Source organism: Pectinophora gossypiella, chromosome 19 (genome assembly GCF_024362695.1).
Source record: "Pectinophora gossypiella chromosome 19, ilPecGoss1.1, whole genome shotgun sequence".
NCBI lineage: Eukaryota > Metazoa > Arthropoda > Insecta > Lepidoptera > Gelechiidae > Pectinophora > Pectinophora gossypiella.
The window spans coordinates 7,081,146-7,105,525 of record NC_065422.1 but is presented as its reverse complement, the minus strand read 5'-3'; the positions used below and the strand labels follow the sequence as shown (position 1 = coordinate 7,105,525).

The window sequence follows — 24,380 nt, the reverse complement described above, 5'->3', positions numbered from 1 at the left end:
AAAATAACAGGCACGTTTTTTTAATTTCTGTAAAATTGACCCGATTGCACTTAATAGATTTTAAATTGACAACGACGATATATCGAAGTAGGTAGAAATAAGATCTAATTCTATCACCAAGCTATATTCCTATCTAGCAAGCCCTAAGCCCCGCAGGTGCGCTGTCGACACAAAGCGACGGGCGACCTTGCCACTCACTGTCCAATTCCCAAATTCCTTTATTGCCTGGTGAATTCCACTCCTAGCTTATCTAGGGCAGCATAGATTAATTGAATTGCTTTGTACGTGGCCTTAGAATATCGTGCTGAGTAGGGAATGCTGAACACTGTCGCTGCATTATTATGTGATCAGTAATTTGTTAGGAAAGAAAATTACAATAAAGCTGCAGTGAAGATAATAGGGTAGTTTCCAATTAGTCAAATCAGTTACTTTTTACTAAACGTCAATACACGAAATTACTATAGAATTTGTATGAAAAAGCAAGCAAGTGACATTGAAAAACATGACATAATGTCATACTTATTATATTTTTCTTTATTAAAATTCATAAACAAATTAAATAGAAAAAATTAAACATTTTCACTTTTAGATCTGTCTTTATTTAGTAATTAGAATTTCGTGATTTATCTTTGACCTAGGAAACTACTCAAGTAATGCAGTTTTTGAAAAACTTTGACAATATAATATATGTTTTGTTATAAAAACAGTACCGAAAAGATTTACAATTTACATTCAATATTAATTATTGATGATGATGATTAATTATTCTGGATTACCAATAATTCAAAACATGCTACCTTTTTGTTAAAAACAAAGCCAGTCTTATAAATAATATCTGAACTATCATTATCTGAACTACAACTAAATAAACATATCTATTACTCTCTCTCACCTTGAAAACCATGAAACACACTTGAATTCTGGCAACTTTTTAAAATAGCAGAAATAAAATATCCAATGGGATTATAATGCAAATGTTAACATGGCCGGTTGCCAAATAGCCACATGTGGGCAGGCAATACACTTGTCCAACTGCTTTTAATACATGTTTATCAAAAGGTGGTAAATTACTTAATGATTTAGCAAGTGAGTTACAGTAATTTTAGTTATGTCCAGGTGTGCAGTTAAGTTATTTACTAAATTGAGCACAATAATATGGTCTGCTTTGTAATTGTTTATGAGAATTATTATTATATTTTCTCTGAAATATGTTTCCTTACATGTCCTGTGTATTAAGTTAGGCATAATGGGAGACATTGAATATGGATAGATTGGTTTTATCTATTGTTGAAATTGGTTGTAACTAAAGAAGTAGAATCAAATAACAACATTTAGTTTTAAAAAGGAGGGTTTACTAATAATTTAATTTAGTTTGTTTGAAGTTTGTAACATAAATTCTAAACATAATAGGATAGTTTTTGCTTATTTATATGTGGGATTTGATATTAAAAGTACATTGGGCCTTATGACGTTAGAATCATTGTTGGCTTTATCCAATATGAAATAAAATGTTTACCTACATATTCTGTAGTTTTACTAACAATTTTACATCCAAAAACTAAGCTTCAGTACTTTAATAAAACTACTTGAATACCTATTAATAGTTTTTAATCTTACATAACTGTAAGAAAAACTCAATATAGCAAAACATTTATATAGTCATTACTCGTGGCCTTGTGTGCCATATGGTAATGATGTCACAAACAGCCATCCAAAGGTTGCCGTATCATTGTGATTGACATATAAAAACTCCATTGTATTTCTATCTACATCCACAGTTGACTGGCTATACCTAGATGTTTTTTTAGAAGCTTGTGGAAAAAACAAATAGGATTAAACTTGTTTAAATAAAATATATGTTGTTATGTGAGCTATAAAATGAAAGTAGTAATAAAATGTTTTATAGGTAGGTAGTCTAGGTAGGTATTTGCCTGAAGTGCAGTTTACATTTTTTTAAGGTTTGGAATTAAATATTGTTTGCTTAATTCCTCTGAACACTAGCAAAGGAATTGAAATAAATTATCGTATTGGCATTTTTAATAGTATTATTCCTTGAATGAGTTTTTAATGGAGTTGAAACATAAAATTAATACTAAATTAATGTTTGTTAAAAAAAACTGCAGTTCTGATAAGCACACTTAAATGCGATAACAGGTGCAGTGAGTGACACTTTTAGGTTATTCGAATATTCCGTGATGTAATTACTATCAGGTATGTGGTATTATGTCATGAATTATGGTCAATTTTGTCCGTGGCCTAAAGCCTGCAGTTCACTTTTACGAGGCCAGTGCAGCATAAATGTACCACTAATGCCTCTCACTCGAATTTCTCGATTTAAAATTAGTGCTTCGGGCGGGAAATGGAGCATGAAATACGTTAAATTTTCACTAATTTGACGAATTACTCTGAATTACGCCAATTTCAGGTTATGATAACATCAAGAATAGTGTTATGATTTCTTGATGAAATTCCTACGGAGTTGTGGAGATGTGTATCTTATCAGAAACTGCGCAATCTTCTAATTCTCCGTTATCTTTGAGCCCGGCAGTGAGACCTAACGACACATCACGCGTAGCTAGCGTTCGTGGCAAAAACCTGTCTCGCAGACCACCGCATCCACTAAAACCACAACTAAAAATATATCCACGACTCACCTTTAGTCCACAAGTAGTCAATAAACACTGCAAAAACCGTAATCCAATAGATAATTGACCACTGATCCTATTACTATGAGGACACAACAAACATTCTTTATTTCGACAACACTAACAATTTAGCTATCACGTAAAACACTGATTCACACAGAAGGTTTTTAGAATTTCATTAATACACTTTTGAACACCGAATTATGAGAAACTTGATTATTTCAACACAAAAATTCGGCAACGGTCATTTACAAATGAAACATCGGCCATCACTGAAAATGTTGCCGCTATAAACGAAAGTCACGTTATTTCCACTTACATCTGTAAATGTTGCCGTACTAAATTATACTTACCCCTTGAAAAGCTATCAAAGTTACAATGCGATAAATGCGCTGTGACCGCATTGTAAAAATATGTACCTATTTTTATTTTTATGAAAAGGTCAAAATTATTTTTTCTTAAAATTATCAATATCTATTGTTTGAAACGTCCTCCCTGGTCTAACCAAGTGGTTAAAGCGTTAGTCTCTAGATTTGGATGCCCGGGATCTGATTCGTTGCGGGGACTTATCAGAAAAAAACACATTGTAATCACTATATTGGTTAGGACATTGCAGGCTGATCAGATCACTCGATTTTCCAACAACTAACTTCACCCAAGCAGACACCCTCAGGGCACACGATGGAAGAAGATTAATTTAAAGGTATTATTAAAACTTGCAACTTTAAACGAAGAGTCTTTGAGCAATGTGTTCTGCCAGTATTCGCATACGGAGCCGAGACCTAACTGAGAAATGCGCAGAAAATCTCCGTGTTGTTCAGAGAGCAATGGAAAGAGCTATGCTCGGCATTTCCTTACGTGACCGGAAGAGAAACGGACTAAAAAAACGGTAAAAGTAATTGCCGAACACAAGTGGAGATGGGCGGGCGGGATACATTACTCAAATGAGCAAATAAAGATAGACCCGGAGATTGTTGGAGCATTCACAAGACCGAGAGGAAGACCACCAATGAAATAGAAGGATGACATCGTACGGCACGCAAGATATGACTGGATATCGATAGCCCAAGATCGTCGGAAGTGGAAAAATATGGAAGAGGCCTACGTCCAAAATTGGATATGAATTTAGGCTGATATAGATAGATTGATTGAAACTTGTTGTGCTTAAATATTTAATCAGGTAGTGAACTGTAATATTTTTATGCACCTCAAAGATACAATCTAATTTTATTTTTAAAATTACCCATTTCTGTGGGTATTTTTATTATTTAGCAACATAGGTTGATGTTTGTTTGATTAATGTTGCCATTGTAAAAAAATACAGTAATATTAGTAGAAATTTTAAAAAAATACTACTGTTTCGCGCTTGTTATTTTTTATAGGAGCAGGCAGGACTACTACCAGATAGAAAGTATAGGTGTACCAGGATCTGATGGCAAATGGGGAAACAAAATTTCTATAGTAAGCAACACTCGGGTAATTGGATGAAAACGTCTTGATACTTTTTATTTTTTACCTATTGACGGACAATATAGACATTATATAAAGTACTTAAATAACGGCTTTGTGCTACTGTTTATACACACAAACTGACTTTCAGGCGTTAGGCCGTGTATATATCCAAAATTTCATATTCATAATTTTTTTTTGTCCTTGTTATCTGCCATCAGTCGCTAGACTATAATCAGATTTGTTCTGTAATTTTCACTGTTTTGAACTAAACAGCCAGCGCTGCATTGTCCATTAGTCCGTAAGTACATTCGCACGTTTCAGTCTTTTTATGTCCCAAGATGTCGCAAGCGAAGCTGCGGGCAAAATCTAGCTAGTGTAGGTAGGTATATATAAAAAACAAAATATTTATGAAAAGATCACTTTATATTATTATGCTATTTCCAAATCAAAACTGTCCAGGTTATTTGTTTTCTTTCCACCTCTCTTCTTTTTACCGGGTGCACTAAATACACTTCCATTCGGTCTACCTTCAGCAATCATTCGTCGTATGGTAGTGCTAGGAACTCCTATGAACAGGTCACAGGTTAATAACTAATAATATAGGAAAAATATATTCAAGTATTAAGACTAGTTAGTCCTACTTACCGGTCAACTTTGGACGCGCTTTAAAATCGAAGATTGCGGTTGATCTCCAACTGCTTCTTCACTAATTTTACAATAAACAATGTAAACAATCTTTCTTGCTTGTGATCGAAGTGGTTTTTTCGATATTCTTACGAAATTCAGAATAATTTCAAGGAATCTTTAGAAAATCTCAGTATTGTTGACAAAACATGTACTTAGACATGACAGGAGACAGTTTAATATTACCATAGGAAAATCAATATTTTTTTTACTTTTTTTATGCCATCAGATTCTGGTAGACCTATACCTGCCAAATACTGCTTGAATTTTATTTAGTTTAGTAGAGGCCGAGGCAAATTGCTCGTAGAACGGACTGCCGATGGGGCCGTAAGGTTTTCGAGCGGCAATCGTGGACCGGAAAGCACAGCGTAGATAGGCCCCCACAAGATGAATCGATGACTTGAAGCATCGAGGCTTGCGGGCAACAGAAGATCGGTCATTGTGGCGAGCCTTGAAGGAGGCCTATGTCCAGGAGATATACGATTATAGAACAAAACTGAACCTTGACTAAACAAAAGATTTTATGAAGTGGACATCGACATGTAACTCTGGATAGATTTGTCATTAATAAAACACAAAAGATATAGAATATTCAATTTAATTTTAACAACTCTGTAACCGAACAGATCGTAACAAGTTTTTTCAAAATGTTTCCAATATGGGTTTGATCAAGATGATTTATAATGATATGATTGAGTCAAATACTAGAAAAAAATTGCAAATAGAATCCAACGTATTCATTTAATGCCAAGGATGAATGAGGTTAATGCAAGAAGTTTGAAACAACTTTGCATAATATGGAAAAACAAAGTAGAACCTACTATGTATCTCCATAATTTGAAGTCTATCCCATTCTCAGACCTGAATCACCCCGGTATAAGATGTAACAATCTACAATATTGGTATACAACATTTATTTGAAATTCCTAATATTTTTATTTGAAAGATCCTTCCAGTATTTAGTCAATATTGATAACTATTTTTACAGACATATGTACTGAATCCAGTACACACCATCTAATTTTATTTTAAGTTATATCTGTCAGTTTCTATTACGCCGAAAAGGAAAGGGACGGGTTATCAACAGGCATAAAAATTATGGAACACTCGTCAATTTTAGGCAGAAATATAAAACAACCCTCTAAACATTTTACATCGGCTAATAACCGCACAAAATTGCATACCAGCGAGATATCTATTTGATTCGCCCGGATTATCCATTCATTCACTCATTCATTTTAAAATTAACAGCCGTCAGCCGTCAATCATCTGTCCCTTTCCTTTTCGGCGGATAAGAAAATGACAGGTTTAAGGTGATGCGTTTCAGTCGGCTAGGTAACGCTGCGTCAGCAGATGGCGTTACTTCTGCAGTTTTCGTATTTTTTTCCATTTATTCGTTTAGTGTTGATTTCTGACCCGGTGAAATGTTAGTTGGCGAAATCTCACATACATTATCTTTAACTTAAGCCACAATTTTGAAATATTTACTGCAGATATCATATTGAAACATTGCATCAAAAGTTGGTGTCATTTCAATTTGTGTACAAACACGAAGCTGTCACACACACATGCGAACTAGGTTAGCTATTAAAAGAGATGCATAATTTGAAGTCTGCTTCTATCTTCTAAACGGCGCATTTGGTAAAGCAGTCGCCAAAAATTAGATGGTGTGTACTGGAATCAGCACTATGGACTGTGTAAACTAACGTCAATTCTTTCATATACTTTACATGAATATTATTATCACGATCTTAAATATATGTGATTAAATGGATCATAGTACAAAAACATACAGCAATGACAATGAAGCGAATATTTTGTTTCTTGGTGCAATCAGACACCTTCACAAGTACAGTTCATTATCTACATTAAAAATTAAGATAGACTTTTTAGGAATACATTTACAAGCTATATCATAAAATTAAAAACTATAAATAAATAGAGGGTTGAAAAATGCCACATCAAAGCAATTCATCTAAAAAGCAATATTGCTATTAGATATTTGTATGCTTCGAAGTAGCCTTTTTAGCCCCCAGGAAATAAATCATAAACTTATAAACCCCATTTTTATCATAATCATATACTGTTGACGACAGGTCGACATGGCAATCGGGGCATGAGGTGAGCCGCGGAGGCGGGGTCGCCCCGCACACCCGCACAGTCCCCGCGGCGTCTTAGTCTTAGTGTCGCACGAGTCCGTATCGACCGCGTTTATCGATTATAATCTCGCTCACATAATTTATTACTATTGTGATTTAAAAATGGCAGAAAACTGGAGCAATTTCGAAAAACATGTCCAGAACCTTGAAAATGAATATTGGGAAAAAGACATGGGAATGGAAAATGAAATGGAAGATTTTATTATAAAAGTCGAAGATACCAGTGACGAAGATTCTTTAAGTTTTTGTACCGATACGTTAGATGATTCAGATGAATAAATATTAACTTAAATGAAAACGTGGTATTATTTTATTCACATTTTGTTACATACATAATAAAAATATATCGATATTGAAAACGTCACGTCACTAGAGAATTGCCATGTCGACCTGTCATCTACATTAGGTACCTCTGTCCTCAACGCAAACCCATTGACCAGTATACATTCTTAGGAACCATGCTAAAGATAAACTATCAATATATTTGATTCGTGTTTTGTACTTTTGTGACTGACTGCACCAGACTTAGAATACAGGCACAAGTTTTTTTATATCCTAACACATAGAAGATAATATAAAATAACCATAACATACTATATTTCAATAAATTTATGAGAATTTACAAATTGTTGCGAGAAAGGCGTAGGTTAGGTATTCTAATTTATCAACATTTTTGAGGGATAAATAAAAAAGTGTTAATTTTTTGTAAATTTATAGAACTCCATTTAAATATTTTTTTTTACTGTTTCTTGCAAATGTATAATATGTAATATGGGTAGTTTCAGAGGGATGTTGAATTTTTTGGGCAAAGTAATAAACCTTTTTGTTACAACACCTACCCTCTTCAGAACATTTGATACACAATTAGCTACACATAATGCAAGTGTAACGAGTGATATTCTTGGACATTACTCATCAAAAGACACATCTAAAAATCTCACTATTTTCGAAAAGATTACATTACAAAATAATCACTACCTTCTCTCAAAATCATCTAAACTAAACAAAAATTAAATAACTACCTCTTTTGTAAAAATATATTGGAATTATTTACAACCATCGAATCGGAAACACAGTCTGCGCTTTATTGGCACGAAAATAATAATTAGTTATTTAATAATCAATATTCAATTTTATATACTAGTATAACTATATATAGTAGATACAACACTGAAAGCTATACAGTTTCAGCGCATCATTTCGAAGGTTACTTCTTACACTATTGTGGTAAAATTAAATTGCTGCCTTGTAAAATACACCTTACTGTAATCCCCAAAAAATAAATGTAACGTTCATTAACTCATTTTTTCAGATGGAGCCAAAAGTAATCCTCAAATACCATCAAAATGATGCGCAGAAATAAGTTATATGACATTATAATATATTTAATACAAGATATATGCAGCAAGTATACATTGCTTCTATAAGTCACAATTGCTCACTTGTTCAACAAAGTTTTTGTTTGTTATTAATCACCCTTAGCACAACAGTGTAACTGTATACTATACTATAAGTAAATGAAGATGGTAAGACCGAACTAAAGGCTTTGGCACAGCAAAAGCGGTTATTACACCTACCAGTCCGTCAGGCTAGATGCGTCAAGGTCACAAGTGGTTACCATGGTTACTCCCCACCAGCTCGCTCGAGATCGCGGTTGCCAAGGTTACGCCCCGCCGATTATGAGACTACCCGACCTGATCGGCAAACGGGAATTGGTGGCGAGTAACAATGGACAGGTAGTGTAATAAGCCCTAAAAGCAGGTCAGAGGCGCGAGCGCAGTTTCAACGCGGGTTAAGTTATCATATTTAATTCACGCGCAATGTTCTCCCACAGCGGCGTGTTTCTGTAATATTTATTTTTACGAAAGAACTAATAATTCCAGGATTCTTTTTTCGTGTAAATCCATAACGCACACTGAATTGCGCTCAAACAGTCGCGTCTCGGGTGTTAAATATAAACAAAAACACATGCTTGACTTTTAGAAATGGAATTAGAAATGGTATAATTTAAATTATCAAAAAGTGAAAAAAGCAGCACCCCATCGCCATGATGTTAAGAGGGTAGAAGGAAGATTAAACGCGGTGTTGCCATAATATAAAACAAATTTTAGTGTGTACTACAGAAACAGCGCCCGCGCCCCTTTTAATAGTGTGATGTCATTTCATAGTTTCTTCTGTTACAACATGCGCCCGCACTCAAACTGCGCTGCGTCTTATCTGCTTTTGGTGTGCCACAGCCTTTAGCCGGCAGGTAGCTTTTTCTAAATAGCCTGTGGTGTCTGTAACATTTCTCTTTTTCCTATATCAACAAAGATACGTTTGATATTATTATTAGATTGTACTTGGCGAACCACCGTCGTTCGTAATCTACGAATATACTCGTACATGATGTAGGTACCTATATACGATATAGGTAGAAGACACTATCAGTGACTATAATGTCGTCTCATGGGCGGAGGGGACCCGAGGGGAGAGTCATGGAGGTCATACCTGAGTGTTATAGACTATATTTTTTACCTTTGACGGAATGGCTCTTGGCCCCAGACTTGCCCGAAGGCATTGACGAGGCCTAAGATGGAACGAGCTCGCCCAGAACCCGGGTTATATGCAAACGGAAATACAGAAGACGGCAGAGAATTCCACTCCTTAATATTTGCTCAACGAAATCCACATGAGTCTAAAGCTAGTAACAGACGAAAGTGACTGCTCATTTCAGGACACCCCTGATTGCTATAAAAACGCGACCTAACACCTAGTACATTTCAAACATACTTTCTCTTGAAAAATACTACCTAAACAACCTATCTAACGTAACAGATTTAAATATTATATTGGTGTTAAACATTTGAACATAAGATCTTCTATATCTATTCACATACATTTTCTGTCACACAAGGCTTCGTCGACCAACAACTTTCGTTTGATATGCGTTTATATATTTTATACTACTATAAAAGAAGACGGGAATTTAATTTTATTCTTGTACTAAACTATAAATACTTATAATAAATGCACATTAATTAATAAGTACTTGGTTGTACATATTGCTTTTTAAACGTTATAAAAATGAGTCTCATTTTCGACTGTTGAAATAAATATAGTAATTACTGGGTTTTACGACTATATCAAATAAATCAGGATTTTTTTTACTCGTATGATTGCACTACGAGTATAGTCAGAACCATACATATGTTCCTCAAAACAAACATACATGGCGCTGTACAGACTTGCCTTCATTTAACCTTCTAATTTCATGGATAACAGACATTAAGATATCTTTGTTGTATATAAATGATGACCTTATTTATTTTTACATTTTCATTGTTTTAAGTTTACGCGGCTATTATCATAATTAAAACACATAATAACGGGTTCTTACCGCGTTTAAAATGGGGATATGAGACTCCCGATATTTCGACACTGTTGCAAGTGCCATGATCACGGGATGACCGATGAGATTGGAGTGGAGTGGGTAGATCCATAATTTTCTACGGGCAGACATATCTGTCTACCCTCTTTATTTGCCGCTTGTTTATGTATTTGATATCGGAATGTTGGAATGTTGCTTTAAACGCGGTAAGAACCCGTTATTATGTGTTTTAATTATGATAATAGCCGCGTAAACTTAAAACAATGAAAATACCCCCCATACATACCCCCTCCGGTTGATTGAGGGGAGGCCTGTGCCCAGCAGTGGGACGTATATAGGCTGTTTATGTTATGTATGTGTAAGAACCCGTTAATATGTGTTGCATCCATTATTATTCTGATCAAAATAAAGAGAAGCAATTATAATTCTATACACATCTGATTCAAATATCAAGCAACAATTATTTTTATCCCTCTGTCTTTATACCCGAGCAATGAGAAAATAGCTACTTATAACGTTAAATCTGAATAACGCCATCTATATTGTGTTTGAGAACGTAGCCTGGAAATTCCCCCATTAGTTTAACAACTGGTTTATATTGCATCTTGGAATAACACGTATTTCTGAGTTCCCCGCGAATTTTACTCTGGCAATACAGCATGTTTATTTGGTAATAAATCTTGTGTTGCCAGTTAACTTTGCTCATTTACAAAATGCTTGACAACATGGGCCCGACTTATGAATTATTGATACATAAATAATTCTTGTGATGTCTCTCTAACTTGCAGAGCTAACAACGCAACGTGATAAAATTATCGATCGATGCAAATTTTGTCAAAATAGATAAGTTAGTTTTTTCCCTAACATGCGTGGCACGTGTTCTGATAGTATTTTGACAGAACGACATGACTTATTTGAGTTCACATATTAGCATTAATCGACAAAACGACCTAATTCGTCGCTGACGTCGCAAACTGACGTATCTCAAATTTTTGGCGGATCTGATTTGCACCTTATGCTATTATCAATAAGACACAAATTATTTTAGCAAAAAAATGCAGATGTCTGTTTGCGACGTCAGCGACGAATTATATATTGTCAGGATCGATGAAATGTCCGTGTCTTTTTTTTATCACGTTGCGCATGTTCGCCCTACTGGTCGATTCTTGTCAAAATGTCAAAAGGAAATCATTATTTCGTTTATCTATCCATCTATCAAAAGCAAAAATATTGTATAGTACCAGAAAAACAGCCAGAAATAATACTTAACGACTGTCGCTTTGAACTCTCGTCTCTCTTTCTTTTTATTTATCTCTCTCTCTCTAAATATCTGTAACTCACGCTCCTATGAAATCATAAACGATGATTTTCTTATACAACAGCCAATTATTGCTTATTCGAAAGCGACAAATCGTTTCTCAAACACATTCATTCTCATGCACACATAAACTAAGATCATTTCGACAATATAGCGATGTAATTTGTATATTGTTATGATTTTATTGTGATGTAATATTGTAAAGTAATCTATAGTTATAATGTGTACCTACTCATCGAAATATTTGTTGACGTGTAATGTTTATTATGAATAAAGAATTGAATTGAATTTCTTTCGAATAAGCAATAACAAACCGCCACATATATCTAAACGTCTACCGTAGCATGGTCTCTCCCGGCCTGCGAGGAGGCGGTGTCGAGAGGTCTACGTGTGGTGGTCACCGCAGCACGCCGTACAGTCGAGGCAGTTCTGCGGCTGACCGCTTCGGGACCGCTATCTTTTCCCACGACAGCCACCTGATATTTGCTCCTGAAAACCATAATAACAATAACAACAACACATAAACACAACAACCAACAAACAAACAACAAGAATAACATTCAACACAACAACAAACACAAACAAAACAACAATAATAATAACATTAATTAATCATCATCATTAATCTAAGAGCCACGCTCTTCACGGTGTAGCATTCACCCTTCTTGTCTATCAAAGGCCATTTGAATTCTTTATATGGGATAAAGAATAAAAAAGGGATATTTCAATTATCTTGACTCCTTTCGCGTTGCCATTTCGTAAAAAATAAATTACCCACGACCAATGTTTTAATTTACTTTTCAAGGAAATTTTGTATGGAATGTTCGGGCTGTGTGGCTTTACCTATTACATTCATTCGGATTCGTCTTCTCTCTTCTTGCGCCGTGAGGTCAATGACAGAAAATAAATAAATAAAAAAAAGCAACATTGTTCAGTTACCTGAAGCATGCGCACAGCGTCCAACAGCTCCTGCTTGTCTTGCAGCAAGCTCGCAGCCTCCTGTTGAGCTGCGTGGGCGCATTGACGCAGTACTGATGCTTCTTCCACCTTACTGCAAGTTATTACAAGATTGTCAGTACCTACCTTGGTGAGACACCATTTCAGATAAAGGTGTTCGTTCCGATTAAGACTACGTGTAAAAATATCGCTTCCTCCCAATTAAGGTGGCTAACGGTAACATAGCTGGCAAGGAGTGGGTGTATATATCGTGACCAGATCTTAGAATTGATCATTTCATGATGTGTTAGACCATTATATTTAATGATGAAATAGGCAACTTATGTTGTCCATATCGTTGAAACGTCAACGTTTAATGATATTTCAATCAACGTTTGGCCATATCGTTAATGCAGGCGGTGTCCATGTTATGTGGTTTAATAAAAATGCGAATAGTCGATTAATTTCTTAGGTTCAAAATTATTTACCTAATCGATATGGAAAATTGTACAATTACATCGATTATAATATCAATCAAGTTTTTAATATAATCGACACCAGCGCCACTACCGGTGGATAATGTTACTAATTTTACGATATGATCGCCAGCGTTTGGCCATATCCTGAAGTAATTATGCAATTTAGTTACTCATATCGTTAAACCTTTTCTGTTCATTGATCTGGCCAAACTACATCATGATGTGGCCAATTTAATTTAATTTATTTCATGAAAAAGCACATCATAAAATGATCAATTCTAAGATCTGGCCACGACATATATACTATATACACCACTACCTCCACTCCTTCGAAGAAAAAGGTGTGATGCAATGTTACGTTGCGTCTCTGTGTCTCACTCTCTTTATTTAAGAGCTGCGCTCTTGTCGTTGGAGTAATCGCCTTCAATACTCCATAGATAGGGCGTGTAGAACGGTGGTTGCCCCAATCGCCTTCCGTTCCGCAGTACACCGACCAATTTCTCAATCGGTGATGTTCTAGCTAGAGCCCTACCAGTATCCATTTCCTCGGCCTCCAACCAGTACTGATACCGCTGCTGCCCGGCATCAGGGGTGCGCTTTTGAAGTAGCGGCGTCTACTCGCTACGTCACAAGATCCGATCCGATCGTCGTTACTCTGTGTACGAACCATTAATTAACAAGATATACTCACGCTCTCAACTCCCTGTTATCCTCAGCTATTCTCGCGAGCGTCATCAATCGTTTCCTCAACTCCTCATTTTCCCTGTTCAGCCGCTCTATGCGTTCCCTCGCCTCGTCCAACTCTGGCTGCGGTTGGGGCGTCGCTGGTGAGGCTATAGTCGATGGGGTGGACTCTGGAGGACCTAAACGGACCACGCCGCCCGAGTCGCGGGTTAAGCGGAGGGTGGTCAGATCTATGTCTAACGGCTGCGGTGGTGGGGAGGAAATAGATCTTGTTGGACGGTCTTCTATTAAGTGCAGCTTTACGTTTTCGATTAAGACCTGTGAAGTTTAGGGTAATTGTTATTAGGAAAGTCACCGCTCGGTGAGTTATAGGTACTTAGTTCATCCTGCGATGGATGTACCTCTGACTACCCGATTGGGGTTTAGTCGTGAGCTTATGTTGTGTTGGAAAGTCACAGATTCTAGTCTGATGATATTTTAAAATTTTTCGTTATGTTGTGTTTTTGTAAAGTATCTTCGTGTTTTTGTGTGTGTGTGTGTGTGTTCTTCTATCGTGTGGGTTAAGAGGTGGATTACCGACCTCGTCAACCCTGGTGTCAGGGTTATTACTGAGCCGCCAAAGGCCCTTGACAAAGCTTATGTAACGACTAGGTACTGGCACCAGTAAATAGTAACCGGGACCAACGGCTTAACGTGCCTTCGGAAGCGCCAGTTAACAAAGCGCAAAATATTATTATTTTGCTGTTATGTTTAGTGAAGAAATTGACAAAACAACAGGGTTATAACTTAGCCACTTATTGAGACGTACAGTAATTACTAATTGTCTGCCAGGTGCCTCTTATTTAGACATTTAAAAAAAAAAAAACTTTTTATAAATATTCCGAAAACACTACAATTATAGTCTTGACCGGTAGGAGAGGTAACGCGAACAAAGAAATACTTACTCATTATATGTATTTCATTGCTTAACAGCCTACCGAATGTAGCACAAGTGATTTTGTTGGCATTGCCTTTCAAGCAGTCTGCATAATTGTGAAAATAAGTTGAGACATGATCTAATTTAATTTGTATAGGCTTCCATTATCAGCATATTTACTGACTTTTATTTACTGTCTTACCTCTAACGGCATCGGCGGCGCAATGATCTCGTCTTCTATGAATTCAGCGAGAGCGAGCGAGGTGCTCATATTGAGGGCTATCTTCAGGTCTCTGACTCTCGCTTCTAATAGTTCTTCGAACGGCGCTAGACCTGTAGGCTCGCCCTGTTAATGTACGGATGATTATAAGCAGGGGAGTTAAAAATGCCACATCAAAGCAATTCATCTAGGAAAGCAATATTGCTTTTTGACATTTGCTTGCATTGCGCACTTACTTTTACATGTACAAATGTCAAATTGTAATATTGCTTTTTTAGATGAATTACTTTGATGTGGCCTTTTTAACCCCCCTGGTATATAGGGATAACATTTAATGTCATAGATTTTAATCGAATTGTTATAATGCTATGCTTAATGTGCCTTCCATTGTACGTACTACGTAATACTGAGGAAGATGATTCAGCTCATCAAGTGGATTTTTTCATAACAAAAGTGTATAATTGGAATTAATTTTAAAAAAATGCGACGGAAAATTCCACTTGATAGTAAGGGTCAATTTATACTAGCGCAGAGTCGAAGCGCATCGAAGCGTCAATTTCTTTGCAAATAAAGCATAAAGACACGAATGCGCGGGTCTTTTTAAAATCTCAATTTAAAGTATAAATTGACCCTAACTCAGAATCATGAGCTGAATCATCCCCCTCAGTATTCGGTACGGTGTAACTAACACCCTGTATTATCATAATCACCTGTTCGTTGACGAGTCTCGGCAGCTCACTCCTCGTCATCCTGGCGGCCACATTGGTCGTTTCCCGCGGCCGTAGCTCGTCGTTCTCGTCCGCCACAGGCTCGGTCCACGCGCGTGCGCGCATCGAGAACTTATTCTGCGTAATATAATACATTCGTTGTCCACCAGTGGGCAAAAGGTGAGTGAACTGTTTGTGTTTCGTGTATTTTTACTACGTGTGTGTTAGTCGTCCTAAGTGGATAGTATTCCTTTCTAAACCTTCTTTTTTCCCCCTTTTCTTTTAGATAGTATTTTCTAAATAGAAAAAGAATTACCCCAAAGTAATCTCTTAAGCTTTAGACAGAGATAGATTGTAGAGGGAAAGGACAATTAAGTATATTATTTACATGTATTTGAAATTAACTACGTGTACGGTGTGTATAAATATGTGACAGATAGCAAACTTCAATTGAATTATTTGATAATTGGACTCATGTCAAATACTTAAACACATATTCACCGCTTGTTTAGTTTTTATTGCTAAGGCGGATAGTTGCCAGATCGAAATATCTACTCAGGACGACGATGTTAGTGCAAAAAAAAACAGTCCAGAAAACCAAATTAGTTCGTGCAGAGCGTATAAAACATAAGTTCGTTATTTTGCAAAGTACCTTATGTGATATTATTACAGTGGCTTAAGCGCTATCCAATGTTAACCTAGTCGTTAAACGTGTTTAATAGAACAAAAACAGGGAAAATCTGTTTTTTTTTTTAAATTACAATACAATACAAAACAAAAAAAAAATGCTCCATACTCCTCCGGTTGATTAACGTAAGGGCTGTACGTATACCCAGCAGTGGGACGTATACAGGGGGTTAGTGACACCGTAACGAATACTACGGGGAATGATTCAGACCATAACTCTGAGTTGATATCAAGTGGAATTTCCTGTCGGAAAATTCATGTTTTTTTTTGTGATTTTTACATTATTTTCAGTTCCATACTTTTTGCGACGGAAAATTCCACTTGATATCAACTCTGAATCATCCTTCCTAAGTCACTAACACTCTGTTTAAGCTGTTTATCTTATGTTAATAATAAAAAAGAAAACACTTAGTGAAAATTATTGTACTACTTTGGCCGTTTTTATTACTTCAACAATCGACGACGTGATAAAATAGTTCAGGTAAGCTGGAGAAGAAAGAAAAAAGATCAGTTAAGCCACTGTAACTTACACAAATCTACGTGTTAGATGAGGTGGTTGGTGGAGAAGCATTTGACACATGCAACATTGTCTAACATGCGTGTATGTTTGCAGTGATCCATGTGATAAATCATTAATGTATAGTGAATAATTTCTAGCAATATATTTTATTATTTGATAGTTATTCTTAAATCTTTCTAAAGACTATAAGTATCTATGACATAGTTCTGTATTAATTTAAATATCTAATTTATTGTTTTTAGTGTTTATTTCCATGCTTTTCTAACATTTAGAAGTATACGGGGGTTCTAAATGAAGGCGCGGCTTTTGTTTTTGTCTATGACAAAATTTTTAATCACAAAGTATAGGTATATTAGAAAATTTTGATCTGCTAACATGCTAAGGTCTAAGTTTTTGTGGTTAGGTGTTTATGTGTGTACTTAAATATATAATAACTGCCAGTAATGCGAGTAATGTGCACGTGATCACGTTTTCAATCTACAAATATGGGACAGATATCAATATTCTATGTTCATAAGGACTGAAGAAAAAATAACAAGAACAGGGGATTGTCTTTGGGTGCACTCCCATAGTGCATAAGGGGTTTTCGCCGGTTGGTGTCACATCACATTTAGATTAAATTGTCTTAAGGGGCCTCTACGTGTTGGCTTCGACCCCACGCACGCCTTCCAAAAATCCGGGACTCCGTACTATAATAATAAGAATTGAAGAAATACTAGAAATAAGACAATTTACGTCTCCAAATAAGAAGATACGACAGAAGTCCCTAGCTTTACATTTCTCGTTATTCACTGTTGCACGTTGCTCACAAAACTGACAAATTGTATTTAAAATACCTTTGTCTCTGTAATATAATAATGTATTAAAGTGCGGGTACTGTGCTGATAACAGTTCGTGTAGAAATAGCTGTAATTGTACTAGCATTTTATTCCACTGTTTGTTATAGTATGACAAATACTCGACCAGATTGATTCTGAAATTACGAGTCCGACTTTGTGTCTTTTTAACTTATGGCAAACCAATATTATATACAGCAGATTTGCAATATAGTCAGAAGTTTTTTAATATATTTATGCTGTTTTCATCTACTTTTACTAAGTCAACGGCCCCGATTCCTGCAGACACCTCTTAATTTTATTTTAAGTTATAGGTACCTATTGTTTTCTTATACGACGAAAAGGAAAGGGACGGGAGATTGACAACTCTTAATTTTAAAATGAATGAATAACCCGGGCCAAAAAATAGGCATCTCGCTGATATCGCAACCAGTTCCACGTGTGCTGTCAACTTAATTCTGTGGGGTTAATGGAAATATAAAATTTTCGGAGGATTTTTTTTAATTTCTGCCGAAAATTTACGTGTTTTATGCCCGTCCCTTTCCTTTTCGGCGGATAAGAGAATGACAGGTATAACTTAAAATAAAATTAGATGGTGTGTACTGGAATCAGCACCTACGTTTATCCAGGGCCTATTCTATCTGACCTTCCAATTCGAAGGGAAAAATCTGGCCATTTTCTTCTTAGATCACACGAGTCCCAAATAAGAATTGAAACAATCAAGTCAGTATCAGAATGGTCGAGTTTATAGTACCCAGATTGAAGATAATAAATCATATCACTTCTAGCAGACAAAACAAAATCATAGTTTAGACTGACAGCTCTAAAACTAGCGCCGTCCTTCACTTACTTTTGATGCAAGAAAGAGAGAGGGTTAGTTTAAGAGCATTCGTACTAAACCAAAATTAAGTTTGACTCGTCAGAAAGGATACCGTTCTGACAGACAAACTGAATTTCAATACAGTTGCACAGCTTTAAAACTAGCTCTATCTCTTTCTAAAACTTGTGATAAGAGAAGGAGTTCAATTTTTAAGTTTTGTCCGCCGCAATCGCACCAGGGTGGATAATTGAACACCGGTGGTCAATATCATAACCATTAGCGGAAAAATATCCTTTTCAGCCGTGTACGTAACTGTAACTTCGTAACTAGTTTCGAAGTAAACATAATTATTCTTTGTTCGAATTATTTTTTTTTGTTACAGTTACGTACACGGCTGAAGGGAAAATATACTGGAATCTTTTGTCTCTTGACAAATATCTAGTTCGAACTTACGTAAGTTGGCGACATAGATAAGTTTTAACTGGATATTTGCAAAAAGATAAAGGATTCCAGGATATTTTTGCGTTAACGATAATGATATCTTTTGCGGTGCCCTTACAGGGTGTCACATGTTTGTACATATTTATTTATAACAACTGTAATACCATGTGACATGCAATAAATAAATAAATAGATATTGACCACCCATTAGTGTCTGATACATCAAACATGCATTTTGTTATGTGCGTATAACTGCCTATAAGCATTCGTGTACAGTACCTGTGAGCGTCAGATAGCATCAGTGTGGGATTAAGTTACTTTGAAAACGAAAGTAGCAGTCAAGCGTTGAAGGAGACGTTTCTGTTTTGTTCTCTTGTCAAATATTATTATAGATTTAGAAAAGCAACAGAGATTTGATTGAAGATATAAGACATACTTAAAGACATTAAAAAAACTAATATTTATTTCTTTAAACTCAATTTCTTTAAACTTATTATAAGGCTGCATTAACTTCTTAAGGCGTAGTATAACCAAATAACGCGAGGGGATTTTACGATGGCAACACCGACTCTTAAGAAAAAATGGCATTATGCAGCAAGCACGGTCGACACATGTCGCTTGCTACGCGACAGGTAAACCACTTGTACTAGATTCAAGATAAATTAAGAAATTCTGATTACTAAATAAAGACATATCTAAAATCATATTTATGAATTTTAACCAAGAAAAACGTAACAACACGACAAATTAACAGTTTGGACCAGATATAGTGTTGATGGATTCATTACTGAATTGTTGGTCATTCAACTATGGTGTCTTACGCTAAAAAAAAAAAACAGAAATGTCCCTCGATCATCCAGTCACGCGAACCCCCTTGGCTACACACAAAACCTCTACAGATCTAGGCAGTCAACAAAATGTAAACACTACGTACGATCGTGGGATCGCTAAATACCTTGAGCCGATTCTGTCGGAATAGCCGAGCGGGCGAGGTTAGCCATAGAGAAACACATTGACACATAGTTAGAGAAAAAAATGCATTCCGTTTTAGTATTGTCTGAACAGCAATTGGGTTGGCGGGGTGAGAAAAAAGGTGTCATTCATTGTAATTTTTTCCTCTATAATAAAAGAAGAAAAGTAGCGTTTTGTTTTTGGAACTATAGGTATAATGACCAATTTTGTTCGTCTTGACTTAATTTTATAAAAAGATAAATATTAACACCTGATTTTTCTCACCACGCGGGGTACGATATACGATGGACAGTGGGTGATACAGTGGTACAATCATGCAGATTAGTCTCTACCTAACGGTGATATGTTTTTTTTATTAAGAACTCAGTGTGACAAGTTAACAGAGAATTTTTAAAATATGTTAAAAATTGTTTTTTAGACGCAGCAAAAAGTTTGAAGAACATTCTACTAACAAAAATAAACTATTTATCTATATTGCACGAAACTTTATCTAACGTCGATTTACTGAGTGAGCACCCGAATGGGAATTACGGATGCATGATTACGAAACAGATTTCGCAGGACAAAGTATTTAAAATACAATACATATATACTATATTGCACCAAAATAAAAAAATAAAAATAGTATAAAATAATAAGTAGTAGTAGTAGTAGTAATAATAATTAGTAGGTGTAGTAGTATAATAGTATTTGTGTTTGTCTCGCTCTTATTTATAGTAGGTTATTGAAAAGTGATAATTATAATAAAATCTATAACATATTTCGAGGTTGAATACATTTACTGTCTACTATATCGTACATTGCGTCATGAAACTTTATTTGTACATATTCTCTGTTAACTTGTAAACAATGTTCATATACATTTAATATCGTTAAAATATATTCTTGAAACAGGTAGAGACTTTACCTACAACATGGGAATGTTGCTGACGTTAAGAAATAACAAAAATCTCTGTTATACTCAATTTGTACACATGCTAAAGATGAACAAATAAATGATTTTTTACCAATAAGTATCGTGAAACGAGTTATGTGATGTGGCATTATAGGCTACGTATAAAAACTTTGAATAGACACGTTATTTAAAAAAAAATTGAGATATTTGCTTTTTCGTTTTGACCAATTCTGTTTGAAATTACGTTGTAAAATCATGATAAGACTGGTCTGGTAAATGAAACACTGTGAGTTAGTAATGGTATGACAAACAAGGGCTGTTTTGGTTAATGTTATTTGAGAATATGTGCGGGCTACAGACTTCTATAAGGAGGCTAAATTATAAAATGTATACTTTTTTAACAGGTTCTTGAAATGACGTACATTCTAATAAAAAACAGACGTCGGTTCCGTTTTTCCTTTTGAGGTTCGGAACGCGTAAAACAGTGTAAGAATCAACCTTTAATAATCTTGTCACTGATAATGTCGAATAAATTTCTTTGAGTTGATTTTTGACAAAGCCTCTTTTAACCGGTGTCGTCGTATGTGAACATATAAAAGCTTAAGTTCTGTATTACTCATTTCGTCATCACGTCACTAATTTAAGAGCCACGCTTTGTCGGTGTATTCATTTCTTAAGCTTTTTAAAATATTTTTCTTTTTTCTGTGTAGAAATATTTGTAGAAAGATTACACGCAATCAATGCAATGTGTAATCTTTCTACAAACATTTGTAAACAGGAGGTAAGCAATTCATCTAAAAAGCAATATTGGAATTTAACAATTGCGCATATAAAAGACCGCAATGTCATCACATCACTAATTTAAGAGCCACGCTCTTGTCGGTGTAGCATTCTCCTAACTCTCCATGCTACTACAAATGTCAAATTGCAATATTGCTTTCATAGATGTCTTCAATGTGGCCTTTTTAACCTCCCGGAACGTTTATCTACAAAAATATTTTTTTGCTTACGAAAGCCACGAAATGAAATCGCAACAAATCTCTTTTTAGAAGTCTATAGCCCTAGTGCTGACAGTAAAACCGGATATTAAATCTCATAAATGTTGTATGTTACCTGGAACTCATCCCAGGGTATCGCAGAGCACTCGTCGGTGGTGAGGTCGTCCGCGGCGAACCGTAGACAGGACTTGCCTTCCATGCTCTGATGCACTAGGTGGATGTTGTTAAGACGCCACGTGCATGTTGATATCTACGTACGAAAATACGTTCAAAATTATGGTTTTTTAAATAGTAACATAGTACTCAGGATCACGGTCGGAATTGTCATAATTTCTGATTAAAATGGGTAATCTTGCGATGCGCGGGCGCATGCGCGTACTGCAAATTTTGCTTTCTTCTAATTTTCTTACTTCTAATTGGTAGATTATAATGAACAAACCCACCGCTAGTTGCGAACACAATATATGTTTGTACATATAATTAGGTATTCCGTAAATACAAACGTTCACTCCACCTTCACCAATGAAGTCTATTATTTGTTTGGTGTAAGACCCCACAAGTCCCACAACACCTAGTTTACACTGACAACGCTGCACTACCCTAGTGGATGGTATATTTTGCGTGATTTTAATGTTTGTAATGGCAATTTGTAATGGTACTACATTTGGTATGGTGAGGATAATACGGAGCCGGAGATGGGCGATCAGACATGGCTCAGTCATTTGATAACTGGCTAAGTGAAGTCGTGAAGTATTAGCAAATAGATTGTACATGATCTGGAGTTTCTTTACAGAATCATCCCTTTGTGTTCATTAAGATGTCACTTACACCCCGTAGAAATTGTTCAGTGCGTGGCCTTACCACATCTCTTCGTCTACAAGAGCTGGTGACCGAATGGTCGCTGGGAGAGGACGATCGCTCCACCACCTCAGCCGCTACCTCCACGCCACTAGCGCCCCCTATTCGTCCATGCTCAAATTCTCTGTAAGATTACAAAAAATATATAAAATAGATTCGTTGCAATTATATTTTTGGTTCTTAAAATTGCAAGTTCGTACCTGCATTCATTTGTCCATGCAAAAAGTCTGTAGTCAGGAGAAACAATGAATTACTAAAAAACAATACTGCAAATTCTTCGTGCTATCTCCCGGTTGATTGAGAGGAGGCTTGTGCCCAGCAATGGGATGTATATAGGCTGTTTATGTTATGTTATAATATGTACCGACCTGAAAGCTGAATCAGCATCGTCAGGGGATTCGGTGGCCAGTCCCACCAGCACATAGCGGTCGCTGTCAGAACTGGCGGTGGACGCCGCGTCGCTGCGCGTGTCGTCACGTGTCAGCGCCACGTCTATGCTGGATACCAACGAGTTGAAGCCGCGACGCATGGATGAGAAGCCTGGGGATAGAGGTTTTGGGATTCGAGGTCATAGTGTAATGTTGTCAATACAAAGGTTGAGGCTTAGGGCATAGAATAAAGAATAATAACACTACGCCCTGAACCAGTTCATATCGGGCGTCGATCTTACCACCTTTGGGTCTTAGCTTAGTCTTACGAGTACATAGGCGTAAGCCGCTATAGAGTAAGGCGGAGAGCGTGAACTGTCTGTCTCTCTCGCACTTATGCGTTAGGCGGCATTTGGAAACAATACATTTTTTGTATGGAGTGTCCGGCTTGGGCACAGGGGATACTCACGAAAATTAACAATCAAACTAAGTAGGCATTTTGTGTTCAGTGGTGCACAGTGGGGGTCTACCATGGAAACGGCAAATATAAGTAGTATCTATACATAAGATCCATGTACTGACCTCCGAAGCCAAGTCCAGGGCTGGGCGGCGCCACCTCGTCAGCTGGTAGCGACTGCGCCGAGCAGATCTCAATAGATTGCTGTGGCGGCAGCGCGTACGTGTTGTCTCGTTCTAACGTCGACGGAGCCATGGTGGCTTCTGATCCTGTACATGAACAGACTTTTATTTCAGTTGTTCTTCTTCCATCGTGGGTTTGTTGGGTAGATTACCAAACTCAGCAACCATGAATCTGAGTTGTTTAAATCTTCACATTCATTGCAGCGGCATCGAAATGAACCGAATGGAATGTCTACATTCATCGATTGTTATGAAAACTTCTAGTGCAGATTTGCTGATTTAACCTCGCCGGCGTGGTTGACGATTTCTCTTATTTAGCACTTAAAGCTTTCGGCCCACTAGGGTCGATTAATTATATCAACCAGGCACCTTCAGACCTGTTGTCTTACATTTTGTAAGTCACGTCAAAAAATGCTGCGACCCCGTACCAGTGGACGTTCAGCATTTAACGTCACTTGCAAAATCCTAGCCTAACCCTTATGAGAAATAGCCCGATGACTCTTATAGCAGACGTTCATCAAGCATCTCATGTAAGACTGGAGAAATCTGTGCAGTGGATAAAGTGTCAATTTCCTTGTATATACTAAAAACTTACCCATTTTCATGTCCTGTAGACTGGAGGAATCTAACGGCACGCTGTCCAGGTCTCTGGATGACTCCTGTCCAGGACAGTTGGAAGGTAGCACTAAGGTCAGCTCCACTGCTGGCACTACCACACCAACTACTATAGACCTGGGAATAAAGCAAAAGTTTTTTTATTAAATGATTCGTGGTGA

General features: G+C 36.4%; 2 protein-coding genes and 1 long non-coding RNA gene across 5 annotated transcripts in view; all 3 read right to left on the bottom strand.

Moving 5' to 3' along the window:
• LOC126375420 (protein kinase C and casein kinase substrate in neurons protein 1) overlaps nt 1-2,967 on the bottom strand; it is a 125,222-nt gene extending 122,255 nt beyond the window's left edge. The window contains exon 1 of one of the 3 annotated variants that reach the window (XM_050022335.1): nt 2,655-2,967. The gene's annotated coding sequence lies outside the window, so the exon portion shown is untranslated. The remainder of the gene's footprint in view (nt 1-2,654) is intronic. The other 2 variants (XM_050022333.1, XM_050022334.1) reach the window with 2 other exon arrangements.
• A 1,534-nt stretch (nt 2,968-4,501) lies between these two features.
• Nucleotides 4,502-5,011, bottom strand: LOC126375434 (uncharacterized). The gene is made up of 2 exons (XR_007567588.1): nt 4,743-5,011; nt 4,502-4,663 (listed from the first exon to the last, which is right to left on the bottom strand). It is a non-coding gene; the product is annotated as an uncharacterized LOC126375434 (long non-coding RNA).
• Nucleotides 5,012-5,363: 352 nt separating this feature from the next.
• LOC126375415 (UHRF1-binding protein 1-like) overlaps nt 5,364-24,380 on the bottom strand; it is a 45,510-nt gene continuing 26,493 nt past the window's right edge. The window contains exons 19-28 of the mRNA XM_050022326.1: nt 24,200-24,336; nt 23,548-23,691; nt 22,966-23,137; nt 22,601-22,721; nt 21,855-21,989; nt 15,574-15,708; nt 14,846-14,989; nt 13,735-14,045; nt 12,568-12,679; nt 5,364-12,117 (exon numbers count right to left, since the gene is read on the bottom strand). Of these exons, the coding sequence (XP_049878283.1) occupies nt 12,082-12,117; nt 12,568-12,679; nt 13,735-14,045; nt 14,846-14,989; nt 15,574-15,708; nt 21,855-21,989; nt 22,601-22,721; nt 22,966-23,137; nt 23,548-23,691; nt 24,200-24,336 (1,447 nt within the window). The 3' untranslated portion in view covers nt 5,364-12,081. The remainder of the gene's footprint in view (nt 12,118-12,567; nt 12,680-13,734; nt 14,046-14,845; nt 14,990-15,573; nt 15,709-21,854; nt 21,990-22,600; nt 22,722-22,965; nt 23,138-23,547; nt 23,692-24,199; nt 24,337-24,380) is intronic.